This window comes from Nicotiana tomentosiformis, chromosome 7 (assembly GCF_000390325.3).
Source record: "Nicotiana tomentosiformis chromosome 7, ASM39032v3, whole genome shotgun sequence".
Taxonomy (NCBI): domain Eukaryota; kingdom Viridiplantae; phylum Streptophyta; class Magnoliopsida; order Solanales; family Solanaceae; genus Nicotiana; species Nicotiana tomentosiformis.
Window position 1 is genome coordinate 116,154,500 of NC_090818.1, and position 19,634 is coordinate 116,174,133.

The 19,634-nt window shown below is 36.0% G+C and overlaps 3 protein-coding genes across 3 annotated transcripts; 2 read left to right on the forward strand and 1 right to left on the reverse strand.

The window, feature by feature from the left end:
• Positions 1 to 933: 933 nt before the first annotated feature.
• LOC104103193 (PWWP domain-containing protein 5-like) lies at positions 934 to 3,992 on the forward strand. The gene is made up of 2 exons (XM_009611079.4): positions 934 to 1,087; positions 1,223 to 3,992. Exon 2 carries the CDS (start codon positions 1,232 to 1,234, stop codon positions 3,638 to 3,640), a length of 2,409 nt encoding a protein of 802 aa, XP_009609374.1. The 5' UTR covers positions 934 to 1,087; positions 1,223 to 1,231; the 3' UTR covers positions 3,641 to 3,992.
• Positions 3,993 to 7,976: 3,984 nt separating this feature from the next.
• LOC104103200 (uncharacterized) lies at positions 7,977 to 15,733 on the forward strand. Its single transcript, XM_009611087.4, has 9 exons — positions 7,977 to 8,327; positions 9,774 to 9,935; positions 10,013 to 10,252; positions 11,373 to 11,407; positions 11,498 to 11,626; positions 12,062 to 12,209; positions 12,306 to 12,961; positions 13,108 to 15,151; positions 15,347 to 15,733. The coding sequence occupies exons 1-8, from the start codon at positions 8,183 to 8,185 to the stop codon at positions 15,121 to 15,123; spliced, it is 3,531 nt and encodes a 1,176-aa protein (XP_009609382.2). The 5' UTR covers positions 7,977 to 8,182; the 3' UTR covers positions 15,124 to 15,151; positions 15,347 to 15,733.
• A 1,732-nt stretch (positions 15,734 to 17,465) lies between these two features.
• LOC104103219 (small ribosomal subunit protein uS12) lies at positions 17,466 to 19,255 on the reverse strand. The gene is made up of 4 exons (XM_009611114.4): positions 19,123 to 19,255; positions 18,081 to 18,236; positions 17,860 to 17,986; positions 17,466 to 17,767 (listed from the first exon to the last, which is right to left on the reverse strand). Exons 1-4 carry the CDS (start codon positions 19,125 to 19,127, stop codon positions 17,627 to 17,629), a joined length of 429 nt encoding a protein of 142 aa, XP_009609409.1. The 5' UTR covers positions 19,128 to 19,255; the 3' UTR covers positions 17,466 to 17,626.
• Positions 19,256 to 19,634: the final 379 nt, after the last annotated feature.

Consider the following 19,634-nt stretch of genomic DNA (forward strand, 5'->3'; position numbering starts at 1 on the left):
TAATGGAAAAATATTTTCCCATTTGCCATATGGAACCTTTGAAAAAATAGAAACAATAATAATTATAATAACCTAGACCTAGACCTAGACCTGTGTGTGTCAATAGTCCTCAAACACGCATGGGAGTACAATTTCTTCACTGAAAGAAATCCTCTACAAACAACTAAAATCAAAATAGACGTTGGTTGGATTAAGCCTCATCACAACACAGTCAAACTTAATATTGATGGTGCTTTCTTAAAAGCCATTTTGCATGCAGGCATAGGATCTTTAGAAATAACAAAGGCGACTGGATTGTGGGCTTTTATAAATCATGTTATGCAGCAACTTCTTTGCAGGCGGAACTACTAGCATTGAGCAAGGATTAAAAATAACATTAGATATGACGTTCCCTCACTTGGAGATCGAAACAGACTCCTCATAAATGATCAGATTGTTAAATGAGGATAATCCCCTAGCTAACAATACTTTGCTCAATTGCAGGTCATTAATGCACCAATTGAGAATCCCAACAATCAGACATAACTTCAGAGAAGGAAATGGAGTAGCACATCAACTAGCCAAGGAAGCTGTAAGCCACTTCAAGCCCACAAGATGTATTTACCTTGCTCGTCCACCACTTTTTGTTGAACCTGAATTAGAAATAAACAAGCAAGGATTATGTAATGGTACTAAGTATTTACCTGCCGGTGTTTGTAATAGCTTCGTTGCTATAAACAAGAGTAATGTCCTTCGGGACTATGTTAGAACTATGTAATGCTTTTGTTAAAGTAATATAAGCTTTTATTTATGTTTAAAAAAAACACACTAAACTACGTCGTAATGACACGTGTTATATCAAACATCGGCAGTCCTTATACACATTTTCACGCTAATTGAAACTCTTACCCCCACTCCCCCACCCTACCCCTTTCCCCAAAAATATATATACACTCTAAAATTTTAAAAAATAAAAGGATTCACTGAAATAGAAATACAAAATTCATACTCATATTTTTCTGGAAGTTTCTCTCACTATATATCCATTTCTCCATCTAAAATTAATATTCAGAGGTTTCATAGCTTTCAGACGAAGCATCTACGCCAGGTAAACACTTCAAATCTCTCTGCATGTGTTTAAATTTGAATTGAACAGCTTTAATTCATGTAGTTATTGTTTTTCTTTTTATCATTTTCCTTTTGATGTATGCATGTGTGTAATTACGTGTTATGTATTGATTAGGGTTTCTTCATGTCGGCAAAATACGATCCTACTGACCTAAATTCCGGAGTTGTTAATGTTGAGGTGAAAAACGAGGATATTAATGTTGTTAGTGTTGGTCAATTAGGAAATGAAACCCTAATTGAGAATCGAAGTAATCAGCATTTAGTTGGTGAATCTGTTGTTGATGGGGTTAGGGTTTTTGGAGAAGGGAATGAGATTGGTGAGGGTTTAAGATTGCAAATGGAAGATTTAGATGTGGAAATTGATTTGGATTCGGGTGATCTCGATTGTCAAATGGGGTTTTTAGGAAATGATGGGCTTAACTTTAAACCTTTGGTTGATCTGGGGGTGAATGTGAGTACAGATGTAGCAAATGTGAAGTGTGCCGAAGTCCTTGATAAAGGGGGATTTTCGCATATTGCTGGAGACGGGAATGTAGTCGAAGGAAGTGAGACGCGAGACGTATTAGTTAGGAACAATGAATTTGTTTGTACAACGGTTTACAGTGACTCTCAAGTGGTGGATATGGATGGGAATCAAGACGGATTAAATGAAGTACAACTGATAGAAGTTGAGTTGAAAAATGAAGATGGTGTAGGTGTTTGCCCTGATACTCTAGTTCCAGAAAGACGAGGGGATAATGACAGAATGGAAGAGGAAGGGAAATTTTATGTGTCTGATTTAGTATGGGGTAAGGTGAGGAGTCATCCGTGGTGGCCTGGACAGATATTTGAGCCTTCTGCTGCATCAGACAGAGCAATGAAATACTTTAAAAAGGACAGCTATCTGATAGCATATTTTGGTGACCAGACATTTGCATGGAATGAAGCATCTCGCATTAAGCCATTTAGGACGTACTTCTCTCAAATGGAGAAACAGAGCAACTCAGAACGCTTTTCTCATGCCGTGGGCTGTGCTCTAGATGAAGTCTCTCGACGGGTTCAGTTTAGGCTGGCCTGCTCATGTTTGCAGGAGGAGACCCGAGCAAAAATGAAATCCCAGATTGTTATGAATGCTGGTATCAGGGCAGAATCAAGCATGAGAGTTGGAGGTTACTATTTTTCAGATGAAACCTCATTTAACCCTGCCGAACTTGTTAGATCACTGAAGTCAGCAGCTGCAGCCCCACATTCTGGGGTTGATAGATTGTCATTTGTGTTGGCAAAAGCTCAATTGGCAGCCTTTAATTGCTGGAAGGGTTATTACGAGGTCCCAATAATAGAAGAATATAGTGATTTGGAGAATGATAATGATGTTGAACCACTGCATGGGAAGAAAGATGTGGCAGGAGTGGCTTCAGAGGAAAATTCAGATCTCGAAGATACATCCTCTACAAAGCGTCGTCGACGCTCGGGAGTTGATGAGCGCCATGGTGAAAAAGAAAAATCAATGTCCATCTTGATTTATGGGAGCAGTTCAAGCATACCAAATGATCAGACGAAATCTAGAGGGAGAGCTGGGCGGGAGAGGAAGTCTATGTCTTCTGAGAAGAGACGTCTTGACTCTATGCCTAGTGATTCCAAGGCAAAAAGAAGGAAAAAGGTAGTGTCACAAAGCAATGGTAATAAGATGTCTTCACCACCTAAAGCTGCAGACCAAATTCTCAAGTCTACTGACAGAAGTTCCCAAAGAAGAATTGGAAAGCGTAGTGAAAAGTCGAGAAATGTTGGTTTTGGAGATTCAGTAGCTGGTCCCGTGAAACCTGAAGAACAGTTGATTCCAAAAGAGTTCCCTTCTCCAACAGAGCTGCTCTCAAAGCTCTATTTGGCTGCCAGGGATCCCATGAATGGGTATAGTATTTTGTTATCAGTAGCTGGTCTGTTCTGTGATTACAGAAATATGACTAGCTTGGAAACTACTGAGTCAGGAGACCTCACAAAGATGGCAGAAAAGGATATAGAGAAAAAATCATCCAACTCAGCTTCTCCTGAAACATTGTCACTACAAGGTATTGAAGACTCCTATTGGACTGATAGGATTATTCAATGCAACCCTGAGGATCAGGTGTTATTTGAGGTCCAAAATCAAGAGGATTTTCCTAATGGTAAATGGGTTACTTCTCCTGGCCTGGGCTCGGCTGAGAATTCGGAAAGAGAAAATCTCTCTGTTCTTGTGCATGGAAATTCTGAGTACTCGCCAACTGCATTGGTTCTTAACTTTTCAGATCTAGAATCAATTCCTCCCATAGCAGATCTAAACAGAATATTTAGTCAGTATGGTCCACTTTGTGAATCTGAGACTGAAGTTATTGACAAGAGCAAACGAGGGAAAGTTGTTTTCAAGAGCCGCACTGATGCTGAAACTGCTTTTAGCAAGTCAGGGAAATTTAGTATTTTTGGTCCATCACTCATCAGTTACCGCCTACAATATTCGCCATCACCACGAAAAGCATCTTGTACCTCAAAACGTAAAAGGAAGTATGCAGCATCTACATAAGTGAATGGAGTTTGAAACTGAAGTAAGATGAATTCCTCTTACGTGTTTGCTTGATTTTCCCCTTGCAGATTAAATAGTGAACTTGGTGGCTATGTTAATATGAAAATTTAATGCACATAGTTGAAATTAACTGCTGACCATTTTGTTCATTTAGAAATGTTTTGGATAGTAGAAAGTAGACTGGGAAAGATTTCATTTATTTGTGGCTGACTAAGAGAAGTAGATGTCTGTCCATTGGTTGAATCTATGTATTCCTTTACTTCGAATATATAAAAACATGTTGGCAGCTAGTCTTCTTAAAGTATACTTGGATTGGTTTTGACAGTTGAGTAATGGATTTACAGTTTGAATATCTTCTTATTTATGAATGTTGATGTACTGGATGATTATACCGGTATTGATTCTTTCGCTGCATTGATTGCTAAAGTAACCAGCAAGCACGAGGAGAAACCATGCTTGGCCTTAAGGGCTTGTTTGGTACGCGGACTAAAATATCCCGGGATTATAATCCCTAGACTAATTTATCTCACTTGGGAGGTGGGATAAAATAATACCAAGTTTGATGTGATAAGATGGGATATCCAGTATTAAGCGTTTGGTTGACGGTATAAATTTATCGCGGGATAAATTTATACCGTCAACCAAACATATTATTAATTTAGTACCACACTTTATCCTACCTTATCACCTTATCCCGCGTACCAAGCGACCCCTAAGAGTGTAAGAGGAGTTACTTGAGATGTATAGAATATGCTATTAAAGATTTAAAGTAATTGATTTTCCTCTGTTAGCTGTTACTTATGTCTGTAGTCAAGGGTGATACGAAATACTTGGTCATTGCTGCTGAAAATTGCAGGTAATTGACACTGACAATGTTGTATTAAGTAAATTGATTTTGTGTCTGGGCAACTATATAGATCATGCTGGTCGTATTGGCTTCGCCCGGAGCTGATTGACTTGTCAGCTGTCTCCCACCATCTTCTATGTCGACGTGACTAGTTTCTTAATCAAGATCCTTTTTACCTGAATTATCTGCCATTGCAATGTTCGAGTGCTCAGTTGGTTTTAAACTTCTATAATTGTAAATGCTGTTTCTCTGGAAGACAGCTGTGAAAGATCTCATCTTTCGAGCAAAATAAAGTTGCACATATGTCACATTCAATCTATGGCTCCAAGAAATGTTATCTCACATTGAATCTGTGGCTCCAAAAAAGTAACATGTCTCCGTTGCATTATTAGAATATGTGTTAGCTGCTTGATTATTGGCATAAATGGTGCCTTCTAGTTTAAATGATGCTTTGAACATCATCGTCAGCTTACCTTAAAAGATGTTTAAGTTAAAAATTCCAGCTACCAGATCAGTTTACTGTAATATTATTGTTACTTGAGGATTTGCCTCTCTCTGTATACTTTGTTTTTCTTTCATTTGTCTCTTTTTAGATATGTAGACCTGATTCTTTATTAGTGTAGAAGTTAAATTAGAATTGCGTATCGCAATTGCTATTTGTTACTAACGTTTTAAAAAAGAATGTTAAATTTTTAGTTTACTTGTATGCCTTTATAGCTTAGCATAGCCGAGTATTTTGCACTTTAGAAAGAGTAATGATAAGGAGAAGAAACACAGGAATTCTACTCAACAACAAATGAATCTAATTTCGGTTAATATATAAAAGAAAGGAGAAATATGTATTTTTGTAGACTTTTCTTTTCCCCGCCAGAATCTTTATTTATTGTTGTGAAAGATGAAGTAGTACTCCTAGTCGATTGCATAAGTCTAGACAAGTTAATTCACACAAGTGGGGTCTGTATAAGTCTAGACCAGTGAATTCACACAAGTGGGGTCTGTGGAGGAGGAGTATGTACGTATAACTTAACCCTATATTGGGAGGGCATAAAGGTTGTTTTCGATAGATGTTAGAAATGAAAATTAAAAGCTTGTGCTTTTTGACACATCCATGGTCCAACTAGTGAAATTAAGTACAAATAAAGAAGGATTACCAGATTTCTTGTTTATGTCGACCTTTTTTCTTTATGAATAAATAATTTTCAGTTCGGAAAAAAATACATAACTTTCTATAAAGGTTCAAATATATTTCACGATTTAATTATGGAAAATACTTGTACTTTATAGGGCAATGGTCACGATTAAAGTGAAAGTAAATGTTACTACTACAGTAATTGTTAAATATTTAAAAGGTAATGTAAAAATGATCTCGTGCATTTACTATCTTAGTATAAACACAAGGTTTAACAAGTTTTTTCCATTTTGGTACTATGTATAAACTATAAACGTAATCTAGATGTATACTGAAATTAACAAATAGAAGCTACAACATGAAAGATGCCGGTAAATGGTAATTAATGAACCAAGTTAAATTTGTTAACTCTCAAATGAATGTAGCTCATTTGATTTCATTTTGTTATTAACAAATCTGGGATACGATGTATTAAATAAAGTTTTGCTTAATATATACGCATATATAGATCAATCTATAAATCGTTTAATATATAAAGACTGATGATATAATTGCCATTTTGGACACTATAATATCAAATTTAAAATGTACTCTATAAATCAGCTTTTATTCCCATTTCCATTTTATGCTTTTGCTTGTCTTAAAGGTTTAGCGAGTTTTAACTTCTACTCTAAAAATTATTTATATAAAATCACTTAAAAAGCAATTACATGTTAACATGAATATAATGGTAAATTTACTTGCTATAACAAGTTAAATTATATGGATAATTTAAAAAATATTTACACCGTCAATGCATACATGTATCAAATCAAGAAGGGGTAATACATACATACATATCTATATACATATACATACATATCTATATACATACATATAAATGCCAAATACATATACAACCTATTGAACTTGGCTCCATTTTTTATTTTGGCAATCTATCTCAACTTTGTTCCATTTTGGTCCTCGAACTCTATTTCTTATGTTTCATTTTAACACAAAAGCTGATTAGTCACATAGTGTGAATTGGCTCACATGGTAGGCGCGTGAGGCAGATTGTTTATGGCAAAATTCCTTCTCCAACAGTAATAAAATAACTATTTGCCCCATTTTTAATCCCCCAACTTCCTTCTCCCATATTTCATCTTCATTATTTCCTTCCCCATGTACTATTTATATGAAAACCAACCGATTTCAGTCGGTTTCTTAAAAAATAAATTTTGCGGGACACTAAAAGAGTTTCTTGCATTTTTGCGCAAAAAAAAAGACCGAAGTTGGTCGGTTTTGTAAAAAAAAATTAAAAAATAAAATATTTTGAAATAAATTTTATATTTTGTGAAACGTGTGTGCATGCATATCCTGAAATACCCACAAATTTCATAAACTTCTGAACCGCTAAACTTTCGAAACCGCGAACTTTCGAACCCGTAAACTTTATAATTTCTAAACCCGTAAACTTCCAAACACATAAAGTTCCGAACTCATAATTTTGAAACTTGTAAAATTTCGAACCTGTAAATCGAAAGATGAAAAAACTAAAATTGAAAATATATATAAAAAAATATTTTTTTCCCCGGGGGAGGGGGTGCAGAAAAATGAAAAAAACAAAAATTTGAAATTACAAAACAAAAATAAGAAGTAAATTTTTTTTTTTACGTCGGATAAAAATTTTTGTGTTAAAATGAAACATAAGAAATAGAGTTGGAGGGCCAAAATGGAACAAGGTTGAGATAAAGTGCCAAAATGAAAAATGAAGCCAAGTTCAATGAATTGTCTATATATATATATATATATATATATATATATATATATATATATATATATATATATATATGTATGTATGTATGTATGTATGTATATAGAATATACACACACGCATTTTCAAGTACACTTTCAAAATACACATAACTTTTCAAGTAATCTAACTTCTTCATCCTAATAAGATAATCATATGGCAAATAATTACTTTTTAAATCGTAATGTACGAGTTTAAATTCAAATAATGTCACGGCAATTACTGTTTAGTTCAATAACAAAAACAATAAAAATTTTAGTATAATTCCACCTGAAGAAGATACTGTATATGTAGACTTTAATTCTGTCTCGCACTCCTGACTCGTAAAGATAGAGAAATTGTTTTGAGGGATACAAATACAACCACTGTGTAGTTGTTAAAAAGAAAAGATCCAAGCTGATTTGCCCAAATTATTAGTTCGAATAAAAATAACTGTTTTATCAAATTGTATACTCCACTTCAATTGTACTTGTACAGATGGCCAACCCAAGTCAACAATTCAAAATCAGTAGTACCATTTATTTATTTAAAGCCCAAACGGCTAACAAAATTTTCAATTTTTCATTTATTAATTTCTCAATTCTTGAAAAACCGCCTCTTAGCAGTTCAAAAAAATAATTCCCCCTTTTTGCTCTACCGCTCCATTTCTATCATCGCCACTTTTGCTCAGAACCCCTTTATCAAAGAACAACCCAATTTCAAATCGAATTCAGATACTCTCATTATTCTTAGCTTTAGATTTATACTTTTATTTCACTGAATCTGTTGAAGTAAATGTCAATTGAAGAGTGTGAAAAAATGGATCTTGAAGTGAATGGGCTTAATAGTCTTATTGATTTCTCATCAGAAAATGACAATCTTATTGTAAATTCTTCTTCTCCTCTCCCTTCTTGGGGTCTTGAAGAATACCCTTCTTCAGGTTCTTGTTCCTTTTATTTTATTTTATTTTCCATTTTTTTCTGTAATTTTTACTTTCTGATTCTTTATTTAGTTTTAAAACTGTGGAATAAAAAGAGTTGGTCTATTTTTTTGACAAGATCTGAGAAAAATGGGATTTTCTTACACCCTTTTGGCTGTTTAATGTGTTTTGCATGGAAAGATTGAATGTATTTTTTTATTTTTTGGTTTTGTCTAAACCTTATTTTACTTTCTGATGATTTATTTAGTAACTGTTAACACAAATATTAGCTTTTTCTTTTACAAGATCTGATAAAAAAAAATTGAGTTTTCTCACACCATTTGGGTGTTTGATGTGATTTCCTTTGGAAGAATGTCTACTATTTTAGGAATTTCAAGGTTTTTCCATCCCACCCAAGGAAGAAATGAGCTGATAAAAAAAGTGACTAAGTAGCTTGAGCTGATATATGTTTTCTTGTGGTTCATAAATTTGGGCTTAAATGAAGAAGTGAGGATTCATATAGCCTACCCCAACTTGTTTGGGACTGAGACATAATAGTTGTTGTAGTTGTTGTTGTTCATATATTTGGGCTTCATGCATGTTTATTCCTTTCACTTTTGAGCCCATTCTCGGGCTGAAGAGAGCTTTAGACAGCTTTACTGTGATTTTTAAAGTAATGTTGTTGGAGGAAAATAATCTGTGCTTTTTATCCTAGTTGATTGATAGCCTATGAACTAAAGAGCTCTCAGAATGCTACAGTTTTTATTTGTTGTATTTAGTATATCTCCGAATCATAATTACTTAATGTTGGACCTGGACTTGACCAACTCATTTATCTCATAAATGAAAAGGATGCCAACCTTTTGTGAAGCAGCGAGTGGGGATTGTTCCCGAAAACCCTAACCGCTTGACTGACCTCTTCATGGTCCATCCATTAAGGTTGGGGATGGCTGAAACCAATCAGAAGTGCAAATCGCACAAGCGAAGCCGGGAAACGGACCGCAGCGCAATGACTAGGACTCGTGTCAGAGGAGTTTTGAGCAGAGGCGGACCTATGTGTATTGTTGCGGGGTCACCGGACCCCGTAGACTTCGACAGAGATCTTGTATATGTATATGTACATACCTTGAAAATGATTATATAAATAATCTAGCACCCTGAACATTAAAAGCTTTTAGGGGGCGCTGTTGAGTAAGACAATGGTGCCACCCTCACGTTAAAATTCTGGGTCCGCCTCTGGTTTTGAGCATGAGCTAACGCTCATGCAGGTGGATATTTTTGCTGTTTTCTCCTTGGTTTATATGACAATTTATTAGAGCTAGAAGCATTTTTCTTGCTTATGTTACTTTTTTCATTTGACAGAGGTACTAAGCTGCGTCTGCATATCCAATGTGGTACTTTTGTATAAAGATCATTTTATTTTTGTGTTCAGCAAATCATGCTGAGGCTAGAATCTTGGTTTTTCAGGAGCTACTAATATTCAAGAGGAAATGGACATGGTTGGTAAAGGTAACCGTGATGACCAGTTCCCCCAGCTGCATGAGTCAAAAGAGCCTGGAAAGGCCAGAAAAGGAAAGGTCAATTTACGCAAAAGTTTAGCTTGGGATAGTGCTTTCTTTACAGATGCAGGTAGTATACTTCCTGTTAAAGGGCTTTATTTATGTAATCCTCTATTGTGAATTCAAACTTACAAACAACATATTCAGGTGTGCTTGATGCCGAGGAGTTGTCCAGCATTATGAAGGGAGGTGAAAAACACAATTTACCTATGATTGAGGAGGATGTGCGACAATCTGCAGATTCAATCTCCACGTTGGAAAGTGATAATTTGACACTAGAACATATTGAAGCTGAGTTGTTCGGAGATATAAGAGCCTCAATCCAGAACCTAACCATTTCAAGTAGTGGGGATGTATCTACAAAGACAGATAGTGGAGCTAATTCTTGTAAGTTAATAGTTGTTTAAAATTGGTCATGTTTATGGAACTGCTTCGTTATATTGCATGAAGAAACAAAAAAAAATATTCCTCTTCATTTTTGCGAATCCCCCCCCCCCCCCCCTCCCCCCACCCAACACACAACCCACACACCCCTTTTTAGTGCCAACCGTGAAATTATGTGTCTATTCACGTAAAACTGCCTTCCATTTTTTTGTAGTAACATAACTTTAGTTAGAACTTCACCTTTGCCATATTACAGTATGCACCGCTGCAGTAGATTGCATCTAAAGGCCTTCCGGTTTGACTCTTCAGTATTCAATGATACATCAAGTTACATCATACATGCTAACCAATTCTTCTAAAGAAGCCTCCTACTTACTGCCAATTTCACCTCAGTTGCAACATCTACTTTGAGCTGCCATGAAATTAGATAGTTTCGCCTCAATACTGATGTCTATGGTCGAATTATTTGTTAACTTTAACATTTTCTTGTCCAGCTACCACTCTAGGGAACCTCATATCTCACAGATAGTACTCTTGGATGTATGTGGGCAGGATGTTAAAGGTTAATGGGACAAATGAGTACTTTTTTTAAGGATCTTAGAGGCGTAGATGCACAAGGACTTGTTAAGATGAGGAGTAGGTTTAGAAGGGAAGTTTTAGGCTTAGCTTCTTAGAGTTAAAATCAATAGGACATGCAGGGAGTTGTAGTGTAAGCTTATTTTATAAAAAATCAACAATGAATTTGCTCATTTTCACGAAGCTGTTACATATAATATTGTTAATTGTTCGATTTGTTTCAAATGGATTGGAGAAAACGGAAGTACATGAGTTTGTAGGTCATGCAGCTCAAACGATGCCATAGAAATAGTTAAAATTGTGTGCACTTTTAGTTTCCATCTTAATGTCCTTGTCTTTTTTGTTTGTTTTAAATATTTTCCATTTCTTTTTCTCAATAGAGTGGAGGATGCATGCATATTTGGGAGTGGGGAGGGGTGGTGGGTTACTTTCTATGGGGTTAAAGATCTTTTTCCAAATGTTCAAGAAAAGATGCATATTGCTAAGAAATTAAAAAAAGATGCATATTGCCTGCAAATTATTCCAATCTAATGTTACCTTTTTACAGCTGTGAAGAAAGTGGACCTTGCTTCAAAAGCTAGGGTAAGTTTAATTTTGTAGAGGTGACATCTGAAGATTTTATTCATAATTCTATAGTTCTCAGCTAATATTGTCTATATTCTCAAATGTCAGATAAAGCAAAAACTTGCTCCAAAAAGAATCATTGGAGCACAAGCCGGGTTACCAAAAAGTCAACCAAAGCAAATTACCGGAACACAAAGATTGGGTGGGTTGAAGCAGGATAAGACACAAGTCACTCAGGCATGTAATTTGTCTTTAAAATTTTATTTCTGTTACATACATCAGTTATATTTTAGCGCCAACATCTGATTGAGAAATTGCAGCTCGTACTGATATTTGGTTTATTTGTTAGGTTTGCATCTCTTATAAAAATTCCTAGTTTTGATTTCTATTAGTCAGCTCAAACAAATTCCTTACAGTGTTGATTGATTGTTAGATTAGAAATATTGTTTGTTTTCATATTTTCAAGTCTATAGTTAGCTCAAAGAAATTCCTTACATTTGGAGAAAAAATCATCACTCTTCTCTAAATTAACCTTTTTTGAGTCTGTTAGCAGTAGGCTTTTAAATTATTGGTCAAAAAGGCTGAATAGGTGTTCTCTCTCATTTGTTTGATTAGCGAAAGAATTTGGACTTCTGATATTTTACTGACATTGTCTTATGTTGTGTAATGCAGTCTATCACTAGAACTACAGATGGAGCATCATTAAGGCCTCCAAAAATTAGCACAAAGTCGCAACCTGTTTCTGCAGGTGTAACCAAAAGGGCTTCTTTGGATGTCTCACGAGTCAAAATTGATAATAACAGCACGAAAACTAGTACAGGTATGCGGTAAAAGAATTTGTTTAAATTTACATTGATGGCATGTAAATATTTTTAAGCAGCTTTTCTGATCTTGATGGTTTAATGGGAAATTACAGCTTCTGTTAGAGGGGCTCAGACGCCAAAAGCATCTGCCTCAAATAATGCTAGTAGGGTGTTACCGAGACCTGCTATGTCTATGAAGCCCCCTTCTGTCGGCTCTTCAGCTGCAATGAGAATACCTTCGACAAGATCTTCAAGTGATAGCTCCGGAAGTACTTCATCGGACAAGACAGCTAAATCTTCAATTCCTGCAGCGAGGAGAAAGGTGGATAGCAGCAAACCTACTGCTCAACCTTCTGCAAGTGCAAAACTCAAAACCCCTTCAAAAGCTGCATTGAAGAGTAAAGTACCGTCTGGGAATTCTGCCGTCTCAGCATATCTGATGTCCTCTAAGATCAACTCAAGCATATCACCTGCTAGTTCTATTAGTGAGTGGTCTTCAGCATCATCATCATCTTCTGCTGCCATGAACCAAAGGTCAAGCAATTTAAGGACTAGCCTTGAGACAAGCTCCTGCAGATCATTTGACAGCGACACCTCAACTTTGGATCTGAAGAATCATTTAAGTGATCAGACCTCAAATAAGCCCGAAATTGTGGGAACACCTATAACTAGAGGAAGTTTAAAGCAAGCAGGCACAATTTCTCGTCCGGCCTCTATGAAACCAACGGGACTGCGCATGCCATCTCCGAAGATGGGTTACTTTGACGGGGTTAGTTTAGTCTTCTATTTATATGGTTTTATTTTCATGTCCTTCAATTAGAAATAATTTACGTGATGGCAACATGTAGTATAATGATGATAAGATCATTACCAAGTGGAAAGAAAATTTCTTAAGTTAAATTGATTGTCATGCAGGTGAAGGCAGTCCATACTCCTAATGGTTCTCATTCCAGTTTGTCTACTGCGCTTCCCAAGACTGAAGTTACTATCTGTAGCCCAAAAGGAAATTCAAACATGAAAGCTAAGAGTGTAAAAGTTCCATTTAGGGCAAACAGAAAGCCCGAAACTCTGAAGCACCTCTCTCCTGTATCTTCTTCAGACAAGTCAAATGTTTCTTCTGCACTGCCCAAGACTGAAGCTCCCATTGGTAGCCCAAAAGGAAACTCAAACACGAAAACTAAGAGGGTAAAAGTTCCAGTTAGGGCAAATAGAAGGCCTGAAAATCTGAAGCACCTCTCTCCGGTATCCTCTACAGACAAGTCAAATGTTTCAGATAATCACTCTGGTGCTCCAAGTGATATTACTCTTATTCCTGAGTTATCTCCTGAAGTTCATCATGAAATAAGTGGAGCAAATACTTCGAAATATATGGATGTGGTGGCTGAAGAAGCTGATCCATTAGAAAACATTCGAAGTGCTGGTTTGGTTGCTTCTGAGAGTGAAAACCAAGGCGCGGTGGGCAATGATGCAGGTGCTAGTTTGGTTGCAACTAAGAGTGAAAACCAAGGCGTGGCCAGCATTGATACAGGTGCTAGTTTGGTTGCAACTAAGAGTGAAAACCAAGGCGTGGCCAGCATTGATACAGGTGCTAGTTTGGTTGCAACTAAGAGTGAAAACGAAGGTGTGGCAGGCAATGATGCAGGTGCTAGTTTGGTTGCAACTAAGAGTGAAAACCAAGGCGTGGTGGGCAATGACACATGTGCTAGTTTGGTTGCAATTAAGAGTGAAAACCAAGGCATAGCAAGCACTTTGAACAATAAGGAAGTGTTGGCCGAAGGACCTGATACAGTTGAACACGCTGCAGCTGATGGTTTGGTTGGAATTAAGAGTGAGAACCACGTCATTGTGAGCAATGATACAGTTGTGATTGAGAGTGGAAACCAAAGAGCAAGTACCTTGAACAATGAGGAAGTTGTGCCTGAACGACCTGATACATTTGAACACGTTGCAGGTGATGATTTGGTTGCAATTAAGAGTGAAAACCAAGTCCTTGCAAACAATGATATGGATGTGATTAAGATTGAAAACCAAAGATTAGCAAATTCTTCGAATGATAAGGAAGTTGTGGCTGAAGGACCTGATTCAGTTGAACACGTTCCAGGTGATGGTTTGGTTGCAATTAAGAGTGAAGACCAAGTCATGGCGAACAATGATGTGGATGTGATTAAGAGTGAAAACCAAAGATTAGCAAATTCTTCGAAAGATAAGGAAGTTGTGGCTGAAGGACCTGATTCAGTTGAACACGTTGCAGATGATGGTTTGGTTGCGGTTAAGAGTGAAAGCCTAAGTGTTTTGAACAGTGATATGATTGCTGGTTTGATTGCAACTAAAGGTGAAAACCAAGGACCTGATTCAGTTGAACACGTTCCAAGTGATGGTTTGGTTGTGATTACGAGTGAAAACCAAAGTTTATTGAACAGTGATATGGTTACTGGTTTGGTTGCAACTAAAGGTGAAAATCAAGGCGTTATGGAAAATGAAATGAACTTGGACACTACTGGAAATACTGACATCAAGACTGCTGAGGTTGTTTCAGATGAAAAGGATTCCGTTGGTGAAAACATTAGATGGTGTGAAACAGTTGATGGAGATGGAGTAGGTGCTCAGTGTAATCTTAATTATAATACAGATATCAAGGATGATATGAATACTCTTGAGAAAACAAATACAAAGAAAAATGTTTACCAACTAAACGGTCAGGTAGAAGTCAGCACAACCCCATTTAGCGATAAGGTTGAATCTCTAATGAGTAAGTTGGCCTATTTGTCACTAAATACTCCTGAAATAGCAGTTAGAAGGACGCCATTTGCTGTCAAGAATTCTTCCGTTGATTGTCTTGATTTTTCTGAAGAAGCTGTCCAGGTAGTTGGGAAGACTGATTTAGATCTTCCTTCTTTAGAAATTGATCATAAAGAAAACAACAATTTATGAGGACGGCCAAGCATAACTTCATTGCAAGGTAAAAGATCTGTTTCGATCCTAATATTACAACTTTACATTAGTCTGAGAAACACATCTTTATCATGAAGATCTTTTCCTTTCTCCCAAAATGTGGTCTAACTTTATTCATGAAATTCCGAATCTTTGACCTATTCTGCTTCTTATAATGATGTATTAATGTGTGCTAATTGTGTGTAAATTTTGATGTTCAAAGATGGTTAGGCTTCAAGTACAAGAAGGCTAGTTTCAGCAGGTGGCAAAGGCATCAGTATTGTATAGCATTTGAGGAAAGGCTTATCTGATGCAAGATTCTTCTGCTTTCAGCTAAGATCAAGATTTTTGAGAACATATCTTTTTTTTATGTTCAAAGTACTGATTTATGTCACAAATACATTTACATAAATGTAAAACCTAGAAGTCTTTTCTAGTCAGATTTGCAAATCAATATCACAAGTTGCAATTGTCTTAGTGTTGAGAAATGTTGCAGAGAATTATATCCTTAAAAGTTTTCATTATCCACTTCAAAAGGAAATAAGTTGGCATTTCCTTATTCCAAAAGAGTTAAAAATTCTATGTTTGAGTTCACAGTTGACATTAAAAAGATTGAATCTCGAGATCTGAACTATGCTACATAAATTAAGATAGAGGGAGTATATGCTATTAATCCCAAGTCAAATTCAGATGTGCTTCTTGTTACTTTGAACTAGCTAGCTACTTGATGCATCAAATTTGGCCAATTAGTCAGAAAACATTAAAATTTTGGGTTTTTTTGTCACAATCATATTCTACAATTATTGTTTTTTTTTAAATAATGCTGTATTAGAAATAAACTATACGCCTTTGGATCAAATTATTCTGCAGCCAAATAAGACAATTAATTTTGAGAAGCATGTATCTTATAATAAGATTTAAAAGAATTCTTTTTTGTTTTGGTAAAATATGGATTTACAAGTTAAATAGATGACTTGCTTCTGGTTTAGGATTCAAGTAAATAATCATGCTACTGAAGTCTCTTGCGTTAGAACAATGAGTTTACATAGGAACACTAAATGAAGGGAATTAGCACTCATAGCTAGTGGAAAGACATTTTAGGATGAGAAAAGCTGTATGGCAATTAACATGGCAAGGAACTAGTAGTTCAAAATGGGTAGCAATTGTTTGTCTTTGCATATCATGTTAACAAAGATGTAAAGAAAGTGGATAGGATCTTGCTAATGTATAACATGAAGGTAATAGGTTAGCATCCTTCCCCATCTTTTATTTTCCTAAAATACTTATGACTTTGAACACCGATCCCCGACCCGGAACCCTGATTTTGAACCTCTCATTTCAGACCCCACACCTCGATCTTCGACCCCCCAACTCTCGACCCTCAGACCATGACCCCCGACATTTGACCCTCGAAGAACCCCGAATCACAATCCTCGATCCATGACCCCGATCCCCGACCCTGAACCTCGACTCCACCATATCCCCGTAGTATTTGTGTAAATTATACATAAATGCTTTTGATATAATATTTTTAACTTACTAAACAAATACCAGAAAATCATTTTCCTTCCTACCAAGAATGTAAAATATCTCTAATTTTTACATTAGCTAAAATGTCTAGAAAACATCTTTTCTAATATAACTTCCCTGCCTTGCATAGGTAAATCATTTTCTAAGCTCCCAATTTTAGTGGAGGAAAAATAATATTTATTAGCAATTCCTATTATTTATGTCAAATATGTAGTGTATACTCCCTCTGTCCAGTTTATGTAAATTTATTTTCTTTTTGGTCCTTTCCAAAAAGAATAACTCATTTCTAAATTTGGAAACAATTTAGCTTAAACTTCCAATTCTACTCTTAATGAGAAACTTTTATAACCACACAAATACTCTGGACCTCTTTTAAACTTGTTTAGGACCACAAATTCCAAAAATCTTCATTTTTTCTTAAACTTTGTGACCAATCAAACATGTTCACATAAATTAAATTAGAACGGAGGGAGTATATGTATTCTACAATATGTTTGATTATCCATCAAATAAGAATCTCTTATATGTTCTGTCAGAAGTAATATTTCTAAAACTTCTTAGCCTTTTCTGCGAGTTATTTCAATCGCACATTTGAGGAAGCATGTCATAATTGAAAATTACTTTTAAGACTAGAAAATTATTTTCTTTGTCGACAAAATATTAGAAAATATTTTTCCTAACTCACATACAAAACACCAAAAAAAGTATATAAAAAAACCACTTATTTTCAGAAGGAAGACATTTTCTAGGATGACTTTGACGATGATCAGAGTGCATAGGAAAAAGCACATAGAAACAACTGGAGGCCACGATTTTGCTAGGAAAGGAGGAAGCATATAGGTAATATATGAACTCAAACAGAAATGAACCAAAATTCCAGTACAATGCCCTACTTAATAGTAGTTCACAAAGTAAACTCAAGATAGCTAGTCCATTACACTCTTGAGAATATTTTGACAAAAAAAGAGGCAACTTAAGATCTTGGCTTCTCCTTCTTCTCCTTGAAGAGAGCTAGGAGAGAGACACCAGAAACCTTCACCACCTTGAACCGGACCCCGGGAATATCTCCCACAGCATGACCTTTCCGACCAAACCCCGCAATCAACACTTCATCCTGCAATATCAAAGATCTAACTTAGCACACGGCGAAACTGAAACCACTATTCACTTAAGTGAATCAAAAATACTTGAAAGCAGAAGACTCACATTTTCTTCGATATAGTTCAAGCAACCATCGTTAGGGACAAAAGCAGCAATCTTCTTCCCATTTTTTATGAGCTGGACCCTAGCACATTTACGAATAGCAGAGTTGGGCTGCTTAGCCTCAATTCCTCTGCGAACGCATTTGAGCAACTTGATAGGTTAGATACAATTTACATGTTTGACGAATAACATAAGCAGTAAAACTAGTGTCAAGATAAGCCTACATCTTCTCAAGCACAATTCCTTTGGCATGGGAAGATCCGGCAAATGGCTTCTTCCATTCATTACCAAGATGCGACTTCTTGTAAGATTTGTCAGCCCACCTTTGTCTTCTGCGGTGGGACTTCAGCTTGCGTCCAGCTCCCATTCCACGTGTCTTCCTGTAGTCAGGAGTCATTTAGTAGAAATACACTGCCTATGCTTCCCACTACGTTGTTACTCAACATTTGGATGACAAATTTTATGAAACTGTATCAGAAATGAAGTTCATAGACAGTTATCTTCTTCTTATACCCAAAGTCATGAGAGCAGCTTAGAACTTGATCCTCTTAATTCGAGAAGCACATCAAATCTCAATCAGTTAACTCATGGCACTATAAGATGCTCCTAATTTTTGTTCAAGAACTCATTGACAATTTCTATTTTCATCTCCCATTTCATCACATAAAACTGCTTTGAGCAACAAGAAAGTAAATCATCAAATTTCTGCTAAATCATCCGCCATGAGCTCCTGCACACATCCATCACACATAAACTTCCTTTTGATAAGGGTGGTGTCCAGGCAAGCTTGAGCAGCACCCAACCATTCCACCGGGTACCTCCGCCCTTTCACCAGATCCATCATACATAAAATTTCCATGTCCAAATCAATTAACCACACCTCAATCCTAAACTAGTTGGAGTCACCTATATAAATCCATTCTATCCATTCCCCCTCTATTTTAGGTCTATTTAGTTCAGCCATTACAAATTACAACTATTATCTGCTTATAGCTAATCATATTAACTCAATTTCTCAAAATCCAGCAACTTGCTAGATCAAATAAAAACATTCCCTAAGATTAACTAACAAAGAAGATATAAAAAAGTTTTTTTTTTTGTGTCTCCAGTCTACTCCTACAATAGCATCATTTGAACATGACACACAATTATATCGGAGCTAAGAATTTCAATTAAAAAAAAGCGCTAAATTTGAAAATGCTTCACAAGAGAAATAATGTATAAGTTATAAAATTGAAAATAGGAAATACAGAGCTTAGTTTATACCCCATGATTGCAGAGTGAAGAGGATTCCGACTTCAGACTAGGGTTTGAGAGGTTGAAGGAGAAAGGAGTCAGCCGCCTAGCAAAACCCTAATATAAGAAAAAACATTTTATAAGGGGCCGTTGGGTGTTTATATACAAGAGGGCTGGATTCTGGGCTTCTTGGAATTGGGTTGTATTGATTGGGCTGGTTAAATTCCTGTCAGAATGGCATGGCATAGCATTTTTACTGAATAATAGGTGTGTTTCCAAAATTATTGAAAAGTAGCCACTATTTAATGCGGAGCTAAAATCGGGACGAATTACCCTGCTGAAATACGGAAAGTTCATTATGATTAATTATGTAACTCATGCGTATAAATTTTCAGTATATTATGTTAGAACTCCAGCAGTATGAATTATGCTGAAATCTAATATGTAAAAAGTTTGAACTCCAACATAATATGTTGGAATTTGTCTAGATTTTAAGGGTATTTTTATTCAGATTTTAATTTTTGCATGAAAAAGTGGCTAAA